Source organism: Tachypleus tridentatus, chromosome 3 (assembly GCF_004210375.1).
Source record: "Tachypleus tridentatus isolate NWPU-2018 chromosome 3, ASM421037v1, whole genome shotgun sequence".
NCBI lineage: Eukaryota > Metazoa > Arthropoda > Merostomata > Xiphosura > Limulidae > Tachypleus > Tachypleus tridentatus.
This window is the reverse complement of record NC_134827.1, coordinates 35,058,227-35,070,261: the sequence shown is the minus strand read 5'-3', so window position 1 is coordinate 35,070,261 and position 12,035 is coordinate 35,058,227. Positions and strand designations below refer to the sequence as shown.

Sequence of the window (12,035 nt, the reverse complement as noted above, 5' to 3'; positions counted from 1 at the left end):
ATGTTTGGTAGCATTCATTTATAAAAAATTAATCAACTGGTATGTCAGTTATTTGTAACTTCACACAATATTGACCACTGTTATTTATATACTTTCTAAATATTTTGTGTAGATCTCATCCCCCGGACAGACTAGCAAAATTATTCTTCTAGTTCTAGTTTCGAATTGTGGGGTTATTTGTGCGTTGAAAGTGACTCAAATTATATTCCATTTAACAAGGGTTGGCGGTGGGTGGTGATAACTAGCTGCATTCCCTCGCGTCTATCACTTCAAAATTACGGACATATATCGTGGCTATCCCTTCTGTAATGTGTGAAATTTAAAATTTCACGGTAAAAAATACACGAATAAATCAAAGTGTTAAACTTTCATGAGTGGGACAAGTCTGCGCAACAGTCATCATGTCAACAATGATATAGAATTCGTCTGCTTCTGAGCTGCTTTTAAAAAATGTATAAACTTGAGAAATAAATCATTCTGCAAATATATAAATAAAAACAAGATAACATTAATTTATAAATAATAAAGACAAAGCTAAACACTTAATTTTTCTTTCAAAATACGTTTTGAATTATATTAACTTCAAACACAGAATGACAGTATCTCGCTTAATTCAAAATGAATAAATAAAAATAGTGTGCTTATCTTCCGAAAGATGGCAATATATCAAATCATTTGTGTTATCTTGGCTTACGTCAGGCCTCGATAAATTGTCTTTTTTTTTTCTCTCTATTTCTTGTTTTTTAACATATTTAAACATGCATGTAGTGGAATGTTATTACAGTAATACATAGGTTTACATGGATGAATAGATAAGGTTGTAAACATATATAACGTTGATCAGATGCAGTATAATTTCATTTAGTTGAATAACATTCCAGTATTTCTAACAACTGTTAAACCTTCACCTGAATGGCATGGCCAGGTTGGTTAAGGCACTCGACTCTTAATCCACGAGTTCGAATCTCGGCCTCAGCAAACATGCTCGCCCTTTCAGCCGTTGGGGCGTTATAATATGACGGTCAATCCCATTATGACTAGCTTCCTTCCCTCTAAATTAGGGACTGCTAGCGCAGATACCCATTGAGTAGCTTTTCACGAAACTCAAAAAACAAACATATTACTCAGTCTGGCTCCCAACAACGTGTTAAAGTGAGATGTTACTTTATGTCTGTTTAGATGGCAAATAAATTAGCCGTACCCTACAACTGTTTAAAAAAGTAAATACAATTCTTAAACTTGTTTGTTTAGCATACATATTAGTAAATATTATTACTAATACTAGTAGTTTAATAAATAAATACGTTGACACTGTCTTAACAATAAGTCGTAGAAAAATAGGTGTTTAGGTAAAAATAAACATAAATTACTTTAGGGACGTGTTTTTATCGTGTATGTTAGGTTTGTTTTTCTACTGAACAGTAAACTTCGCAAATGTATTATAATTTGATTTAACAAATGATTTTTAATTAGAAGTTTGACAAATCAAAATGCCATTTAAAATCTCTGTAAATGTCCAATAGAAATATTAGTTTAGTGACGTGGTAATTTAACACTCCTACGAAAAGAATATTTACATCCACTAAAGTGATTTTGGGGCCTATCAGGCCCCATATATTTTTCCAATAGAAACACAGTGATTTAGCAACATTCATTACAAACAACTTTAGAATGGCTCTGACAAACATTTTTTTTACAATTTGAACAAACAATTTTCGACTGTCTATCTTTTGATCTGCCGCACAAATGGCATCGTCCTCTTTTTGCCCTCTTTGCAGGCGGTTCACATGAGGTTGTTTTGTCATTATCTTTGCAGTATATTTCTTTGATTTCAAGCACTAATTGCCGTATAAATTCTCTTCTGGCTCTTGTTTTATGTTGACGAAGAAATTCTGGATGTTTTGTCGTGTATAGAACGAAAGCATTTTACGCAGCAAGATCTAGAATGTTATAGAATATGCAGACTGACCAGCGCTTTGATCGCCTCTTTGTTGTATAATATCTCACCAGTTGACCGAGAGTGTCGACACCTGCCTTCGTTGCATTGTAAAGATTGACGATTTCGGGCTTTCCATTATCTTCTACTTCACCAGACTGATGCTGAGAACTCAGTAGTAGCACATATTTTCCTGGTTTGTCTGAGTGCCTGAGAAGAGTGATGTCGTCATGGTAGAAAAACTTTGGTGATAACTCTCTAGATTTTGCATTTATTTCAGGAGGCAGGAAGGTTCTTGATTTCCGTATGGTTCCAACAAGTCCTGTTCTTTTTGTTCGTAGGTACTTGGCAAGTGTCATTGTTGTGAAGAAATTATCTGTCGTTATTGTCCTTCCTTTTCCAAGAAATGGCTGACTCAGTTCTCTGACTATTCTTTCTCCTTGATTTGTTTCTGTCGTATTTCCAACTTTTCCAGTATAAATTTGAGCGTTGAGGAGGTAACTTGTCTTTGCATCTGTTAGGCACCAAATCTTTATTCCGTATTTGCCTGGCTTTGTCGGAATGTATGTTCTGAAGCCAACTCTTCCTTTGAAGTTACATAGTTGTTCATCCACTGTCAGGTATTCGCTTGGGTTGTAACTGTTTTTGCAATTTTCAATGAAAAAATTCCAGACTCCAAAGATGGCGGCATTTCTCTATTTCTTTAAGAGTGGATGTCAAATCTGATTTTTGAGCACATTTTTTTGAATTTGTTTTGTGTAATCAGTTTTCGCAAAAATGGCAAACCGAATTCGGTTGAAAACATTTCGTCTATCGATGCATTTTTGGATTTGCTTATTCCAAGGAAAAGATTAGCTACGATCCATTTCCAGAGGTCTTCTTCAAAAATTGGTTCTTTCATGACGGTGTTTGTTGAGTGAATGATCTGTTCCATCATATTATCAGAAATGAAAATTTTGAATGTTTCGAATGGTGTAGAGACTCTTGGAGCAGCTTGCCTTGTAATGCCTGGGTTCCCATTGAATATATTGAGAGCTGCGGTTTTCCTGTTGATCCTTGAAGGTGTTGAATAACTAAAATTCTTATCTTTGGACAAAAGTTCGTTCACTGGCATCGTAGTAAGATCTTCTTGATTACTTTCAGAAGGGTACGGCGCGATTTGTTCATCATTTTCGGCTTCAGAAGGATCATCATCACAACTTTCAGAGTAGTCTTCGACATTATCATGTTCACTTTTATCGTCGGATGGTTTTGTCAGTAAATGTACAGCTTCATCAAGAGATATCATTTTTGACACGGTTTGAAGATTTCAGCTCCTATATATATAGGATTTGTGGATTCTTCTAGAATATTCTAGATTATTCTAAATACTTCTGTAAAGTTTCTAGAATGTTCTAGAACAGGCGTGAGCAAACTAGGCAATAATCAGGACCGTCTAAAATTATTGTTGGAGTAGAGTTATTATCCTAAATATCCATCTTTTGAAAAGAAGTTGTAAAATTAATATATTTTTACTATAATTTGATTTTTTCGGTTGCCCAGGCCTGCTCTAGAATTATTCAGGAAATAAATAAAGTCATTTTTATGTTTTTTGATCTGGAGCCTAATAGGCCCCAAATACCCTTAGTGGATGTTTTAAAAAACATTTTTAAATATTATTTCGCAAATGTCTGAAAAGTCAAAATATTATTGCTCCTTAAAATATAAAGGGATAGGGTCAGTTAATGGCAATTTCATTTAAATACAAAATTATTAGCCTAATATTAATAACCTTTCAAGTTGCTCTGGGGCCTATTAGGCCCCAATTTTCGTAGAAGTGTTAAAAATGTAAACCTTCTGTTAAGACTAACCGAATCTCAGGTCCTAGTGTCTGTATAAGTGATATCATAAACTATTAACATCTAAGTTTAAAAAGTGGTAAGTAATTAAGATTTTTTTTTGGAGGGTGGCAAAGATGTGCTAATTATTTTTACCACAAAATATAAAATAATGAAATAAAAAATGAGGAAAATATGTCACTATTTTAATTATGTTTGCGAAATCTGTCACGTTGAAATACCATATTCATACGCTTGTAGTTTCGAAGTTACGTATTCATTAACACATTTAAGCAATCAAAACAGTAGATTTCGGGATGTAATTTTATTTAACTACGACGAATATACAAATTGGGTTTACTTATCTATTTTTGAAGTGCACAAACGCGACACGTGCTACATTGAATAGTTAATAATAGTTTGCACCAAAGTGTAGTTCTCTTTACGTGTCTAATGAAACGAGTATTTTTGCTGATAACACGACGATTTCAGAATAACACCAAAAGTCCTTTGTTATAGAAGGTGTGAACAACGAATATTGAAACAATTCGTACAAAGATATTCTGCAAAATAATTGTTTAGAGCTATTGTATAATTTTAGAAAAGTTACTTATCTTGTATCAGTTTTCACAAGAGTTTTTAGTCTCGCTATTTTTATAAGATAGTTCTCGTTTATAACTTTATAAAGTTATATAAGAATAGTTATCATCTGGTATGTTAGATACAATGCGAATATAAATTTTTTTGTCCATTTATTCTAAAACATTTCCTTATAAAATAGAAAAGATATGATAATATGATAAGGATTTTTTGGTAACTACATATATATATATTTATGTATATTCTGGATACATATATATCTTTTTAATTCATAATTTCGAATAAACACTACAGTTATGGTCACGAAACTTTTGTACAGTGCAATTAGCGTCACCTAACGGAAGAAGATCTCACTAAAATATTTGAATATTTATGCATGCGAAATACATAAAATGTAAAAAACAAAATAATAATAATTGTGAATAAGTTCTGTTAACATAAATTGACAATAAAAATGGTTTGTTTGAAAGGTTTAATATAGTAAAGAATACTTTATAAGAAATAATGCTTATTAGTTGAAACTGAAACTTTGTTCGGTAAATACTTACAATACCGTCACTACTAAACAAAGAAATGGATTAAAGAAATCCAAACCGGATTCCTGGTGAAACAGGACAGCAGAATATTAGAAAAAAAAATAGGACGGAGGTTTTTATAAACGTTATTGCCTGTAAATATAAAATAATATTTAATACGTGTTTTCTTCTTCACGAAGAAGTGCAAAATTTGCTATTGTTTATATACAATGAATAGGACAGAGTACATGTTATTAAGGCAATTAAGTACACATAACTTCTTTGTGTATTTGTGAAAATAGAATTATAAACAGACGTTTTTAACTTTTATTAAAAGTAAAAATTAAATGTGATAATACTAAAAAAATATACGTGAAACGCTACACAGATAGTCAACGTTCGTGCCAAGACACACTTCTGTGTATTATCTACCAAATACCATATAATAATGTTCAGTCGACGTGTTTGTTGCCATGGAAACTTCATTATTCAAGCCAATTTAGTGTTCTTGACTGACTTCGACTGTCTGCGATTCTTGATTGGCTGTGTCTTTTTCTCCAGTCATATCTTTTAGATTGTGATCAAACTCCGAGTTTTCCCCCTCAAGAGATACGTCAGATGAATCATCTTTAGACTCGGACCAATTTTGCTTCAAAGTTTCGTCCAATGCTTCATCTTCAGGGTCTGATCTGTACTTGTTATGAGCCATTTCAGATGAGGTGTCTTTAGACTCAAAGATATCTTTATCATTGGTAGATGAGTTATCTGCATGGTCCAAAGTGCGGCCATTACTAGCCTTCTCGGAAATATTATCTTTATCACCAATCATGTCAGAGGAATCGTCTTTCGAATCCGGAACATTAATTTCAGTGGCTAAGCTGTCAGTATCTTCGATTTTTTTCGCTTGATCTTTCATCATGTTTGATTCAGTAGCAACATGTGTACTCTCAGTCCAATGTTCATCTACTGTCCGAATACTGGTGGGAATATCATTGGATTGAGTTGTTCCACTGTCATCAACCACTTCATCAGCAGCAACCATGGACACATTCCCGTTTTCAGTCTTTGTAATATTTTCCAAGATTTCTATTGAAGAGATACTCATTGTTTTTGGTTCGGTTTTCATATTCGACTCATTATGTTTACCCAGTTGCTGATTACCTGGTAATTGCATCATGTCATGTCTTAAGGGCTGGTTTTGGGTAGACATTAAATCCTGGACTGGGCTTGTTGAATAGTGTGAATCTTCAGTTGAAAGTGGTGTAGAGTTGGATTTCTCATCGAAAGCCGATTGATTGTCTCCTGAGACGTCTTCCAAAGTCATTATTTGGTCTTCAGTGTGTCCATTCCCTTTACTGTCGGAAATTACTTCATCCATGTTATTCATAACTGTAACATTCTCATCAGATTCTTTTATTAGAATAATAGAATTCGATTTGTTTCGAGGTCCAATACCAGTTTGAGTTTTGTTGGGTGTTTTATCTTCTGAACCACTGTTTGTAACCTCGCTACCAATAACATCTTTCGATTTTTCTGCGTCTGTTTCCTCTTCTTGGTCGGTGTTAGGTGTGGTCGAATCACCGTCGAAAGGTTTGACATCAAGGACCGTTTCATTTACATTGGGGTGTCCCCTCTTGATTCGTTCATAGAACGAAGCCAACTTTGCAACGTCGTAGCAACAGGCGTTGTCATATCCTCCATATTTGATGTTGATGCAATGTTTTCAACTGGAGCTCCATCTGTGCTTATCAGAAAAACGACGCACAAAATAGAAAATAGCCAAGTCACGTTCATTTGCTGTAAAGAATAAAATATAACCCAGATTGTGAGTGGAGCAGGTTTTGTTTGTTTATATAGTGCCACGAGATATTGTTCTGTACAAAAAATATATTTAATAGTCAGTTTCAAATGTTACAAAGTTTCAAACAAGGAACATGTTACCATCTATTCTTAAAGGTCTTTTTCATTTGCTGGTTATATGGTCCATCCTCTTTCGTATTGTTTCATAAAGTTCAGCAAAAAAAACGATAAAGTTAAGACATGGAATACTAAACTATAAGACATCATCTGTGAGATAGTACATTTTAATTATTGGCTAAAAATTTTTAAAAAATTACTTGCAAATCGTTGGATATACTTGTTCCGTCAAATAAGGCCCGGGATGGTTAGGGGGGTTAAGGCGTTCGACTCGTAATCTCAAAATTGCGGGTTCGAATCCCCGTTGCACCAAACATGCTCACCTTTTCAGCCATGGGGGCGTTATAATTTGAAGGTAAATCCCACTGTTTGTTGGTAAAAGAGTAGCCCAAGAGTTAGCGGTGAATGATGATAACTTGCTGCCTTCCCTCTAGTCTTACATTGTTAAATTAGGGACGGCTAGCGCAGATAGCCTTCGTGTAGCTTTACGCAAAATTAAAAAGGAAAAACAGTTAAATAAAAATCTTGTATACGTAAAAAAAAAAAGGAACAGAAAAGTGAATTATAAACGGTAATATATATTAAGTCCTTACATACTAATTCTATGCGAGTTAATAAGGTTGAAGAAATTAATTTATTCTGTCGTGGTTGGAGATACAGAAATCGTGAATACGATTTAACTCTATATAGGACAAGGCCAATAAGTCTTGGAAGTACGCATCACGATAGTGTTGATCCATGTGTATTAATATTTGTAGTTGTGATAGATAAAGATTATTCAAGTCTTAGCCAATCAAAAACTTTATAAAGAAAATATGGTAATTATTATCCATGAATCTACATTAAAACTGGTCTAACAGCTGTCGGTTTCAAACGAGAAGACCACTCGTTATATCAGCATGCTACATGTTACAAGGTTACAATACTGCTGCTAAGTTTTCACAAGACTTACCAATGATACAATCACAGCAACAACGACTATAAACGTCTGTAGCAATACGGTTTCTAATCTTCATAAAAATATTAAAGAAACGGTTATAGTCACAATGAAAGGTATTAATGAGCCATTTGTATATTTAGTTTACAATACCGCAACAATAGAGTTTCACATCTTCATCAAGCACGTCCTCCAGTTAAGTGTTTCAAGAAAAAAATCAAACATTGTTGTTCCTACAGATGTGCTATTGAAATGCATATAAAAATTACATCGTAACTGGAGTGAAGTTAAGTGTTTCGGAATTCACTGCTGTTTAAGTAAAGTGTTAAAGTTACGTCACAATTACCATGATCCAATTGTCGACAAGGAACTACATTGTAATTATTATATCCTATCATATGGATGGAAGTGATGCGAAACTTGCTCCCATACTAAAAATAAACAATGTCTAAATAGAAGGCATACCAACTCGTTGTTCTAAATAATTTATATAAATTAATTTTAAAACAGACTTATCTAAGACATTGTATACACGACGTCACACCAAACACATAACGTCATGGTCCATCCTACTATTCGTTGGTAAAATAATTACCCAAGAGTTGGCGTTGGGTGGTGATGACTAGCTACCTTCTCACACTGATAGAGTAGGGACGTATAGCGCAGTTAATCATCGTGTAGCTTTGAGCGAAATTCGAGAAGAAAAACAAAAAAAATCTGGGATTATCTTAAACAAGATCTTAGTTGCGATTCAAGCGCCCCAACAGTGTTAAAGAAATAAATCGCAACCTGCGGGTTGAAGGTTAAAATCCCATCACTAAAATTCGCACCCTTTCAGCCGTGGGGGCGTTATTATGTGACGGGGAATCCCATTGTTCATAGGTAAAGAGTTGGTGGCGAGTGTTGTTGACTAACAGCAATTTCTCCAAACAGCCTATCTATGAAACATTATTAAAACAGCTACAAAGTTATAATAATGTAATAAATAACATAACCATCTACAAAATATTGTTAAAATAGCTATAAACGTGTAAGGATATAATAAAAATACATTGTTAAAATAGCTATGAACATGTAAGGATATAATAAAAATGCATTGTTAAAATAGCTATAAACATGTAAGTATAAAATAAAAATACATTGTTAAAATAGCTATAAACATGTAAGTATAAAATAAAAATGCATTGTTGAAATTACTATAAACATGTAAGGATATAATAAAAATACATTGTTAAAATAACTATAAACATGTAAGGATATAATAAAAATACATTGTTAAAATAACTATGAACATGTAAGGATATAATAAAAATACATTGTTAAAATAGCTATGAACATGTAAGGATATAATAAAAATACATTGTTAAAATAACTATAAACATGTAAGTATAAAATAAAAATGCATTGTTAAAATAGCTATAAACATGTGTAATAGCTATAAGGATAAATTAAAAATGCATTGTTAAAAAACATGTAAAAATTGTTAAAATTACTATAAACATGTAAGTATAAATTAAAAATGCATTGTTGAAATTACTATAAACATGTAAGGATATAATGAAAATACATTGTTAAAATAACTATAAACATGTAAGGATATAATAAAAATACATTGTTAAAATAGCTATAAACATGTAAGTATAAATTAAAAATACATTGTTAAAATAACTATAAACATGTAACAATGTAATAAATCTCTTTAGATATAACAATCTACAAAACATTGTTCAGATAGCTACAAACACATAAAGATATAATAAATCTCTTTAGATATAACAATCTACAAAACATTGTTCAGATAGCTACAAACACATAAAGATATAATAAATCTCTTTAGATATAACAATCTACAAAACATTGTTCAGATAGCTACAAACACATAAAGATATAATAAATCTCTTTAGATATAACAATCTACAAAACATTGTTCAGATAGCTACAAACACATAAAGATATAATAAATCTCTTTAGATATAACAATCTACAAAACATTGTTCAGATAGCTACAAACACATAAAGATATAATAAATCTTTTTAGATATAACAATCTACAAAACACTGTTCAGATAGCTACAAACACATAAAGATGTAATAAATCTCAAAATATTTGACTTTCTACAAAACATTTACAAAGAAAGTAAAAATGTAATTCGTCTCAGCAGATGTAACTATCCAATCGCACATTAAAGAGAAGAGGGTGACAACCGGTCATATTTCCTCTGGGATTTTTTCCGGTAATTTTAAATATATTTTATTTTCTTAATGTTCAAAAAATGTATTTCTTTAAAACGTTGACATTTATGTATTATTCACTCTGAATATCTGGTCCAGTTTGTAACGTAAGTACCTGATGTCCCTAAGAATATTTCTACAATAGATATGACAACATGAATAGGTAAGATTAAATATTAATTATTTGTTCAGACCATTATTTATAAATATTTTACGATTTTTAAGTAATATATTTTTCTTATAAAAATGTTCCTCTCCTACGTGTTTCTGTCCATCTAGATAGTTATTTGTTTCTATATCTGTCTATTCTTACTTAATTCGCACGTGCAGTGGAAAACCCACCAGTATTAAGGCTTAAAACGAATTCTACTCACCATTATGCACAGTTTAATGCAAGGAAAGCTTTACAGAACTGATTATGGCAATGATATCTGGCAGAATTTAGCTGGTGCCAGCATGCCAATCCGAGTGTAATCCTCCTGACATGCGCAGTATAGAACAGCTTCTGCACGCTTCTCTCTAATTAGGTCGATTTTGCAATAGCAAAACACTTAAACAATCGATAATATCAGCTATGAGCCATACACGATAGTAACGAGTCTTACCAACTCTGGACAGGTTGGTAGGTTTTATTATTATATCTATTATCTTACGTTATTAGATGCAGCAGTGGACACCTGACACGCCTGATGGTTATGCATCGTGGTTCCCATGATGCATTACAGAAGTCTTGCAATAAGATAAACAGAAATAAATAAAGGAAAATGGAAAGAAAAATAAAGCCAATTTCTTTTTTTGGTTTCTTTTTGTTGTTGTTAAGCGCAAAGCTACGTGATGGTACTGGTCTCACCTTTGACATCGAAACCCGGTTTTTTTAGCATTATAAGCCTTCGGACTTACTGTTGAGCCACCAGGGGGCTTTTTATTTCAGTATTTGCCTTTGAATTTAATCTACATTTCCCTACCCCCGAAACGCCTCAGTAATAAACCTGCAGGCTTATGACACTAAACATCGAGTTTTGGTACCAGGGTGAGCAGGGCACACATAGCCAATTGTGTAGCTTTGCATTTAACTATTATCGAGCGCCCCAAACAAAAAATATCTCACAAGTGAGTTGTTTGGTTACAACGGAAACAGGAGCTGGAAGTGTTCTATCAATGTTTAACCCAGAAACTTGTCAAATGTTACATTAGATGAGAGCGCATTGTTATTGTTAATACAACTATTGTCCAAGTAACAAAATCCTTAACAAAAGAAGAGGTAACCCTAAATAAAAGGCCACCAATGTGATGTACCTGATTCTTTGAGTTTCGTCGACAATCGGATGAGAAATTGGAAAACGGTATAACTTTAAAAATATATAACACGTTTCATAAACATTTAGCACGTAACAAGAACGTGTTTATTAATACGGTGTTAATTATTAACATGTATTAAAATGGAGTTAAAGTGTAGCAGAGAACAAAATAATTATGTCGCAGATTTACAAGTAAGCATGTAGAATATCACACATGACATGCTTACATATAGAATTACAAGCACGTGGCGTGTAACAGGACACGTGTGTACAAGCGACGATTTCAAAGACACTTTCACACTTTAAAGACAACCAGTATGAAAAAAAGCGAATTGGTAACATGTATATACATGAGACTTAACATTTACCAATTTTATTTAATCGAGCATAGTACAAGGTGAAAAATTAAATGGATTTGTGCGGATTAGGATTTACTACTCCTATCTAATCCAGCACAATAGAAGGAAAAAAGTCAAACTGATCTGTTCAGATTAGGATTTACTAATCCTATCTAATCCAGCACAATAGAAGGAAAAAAGTCAAACTGATCTGTACGGATTAGGATTTACTAATCCTATCTAATCCAGCACAACAGAAGGAAAAAGGTCAAACTGATCTGTACGGATTAGGATTTACTACTCCTATTGAGTTCAACACAGTAGAAGGAGAAAACTCAAAGTGATTTGTGTGGATTTAGAATTATCTAATCCAACAAAAGAAAAGGAATTTCAAGTAATGTTAATCGGTTGGTTAATTCAAAACCCATATGACAAAACAAAAATG

At 32.8% G+C, this 12,035-nt stretch overlaps 1 protein-coding gene across 1 annotated transcript; it reads right to left on the bottom strand.

The window, feature by feature from the left end:
* Positions 1-4,063: 4,063 nt before the first annotated feature.
* On the bottom strand, positions 4,064-10,625 carry LOC143246684 (uncharacterized). Its single transcript, XM_076493761.1, has 2 exons — positions 10,329-10,625; positions 4,064-6,665 (listed from the first exon to the last, which is right to left on the bottom strand). The coding sequence occupies exon 2, from the start codon at positions 6,253-6,255 to the stop codon at positions 5,368-5,370; it is 888 nt and encodes a 295-aa protein (XP_076349876.1). The 5' UTR covers positions 6,256-6,665; positions 10,329-10,625; the 3' UTR covers positions 4,064-5,367.
* Positions 10,626-12,035: the final 1,410 nt, after the last annotated feature.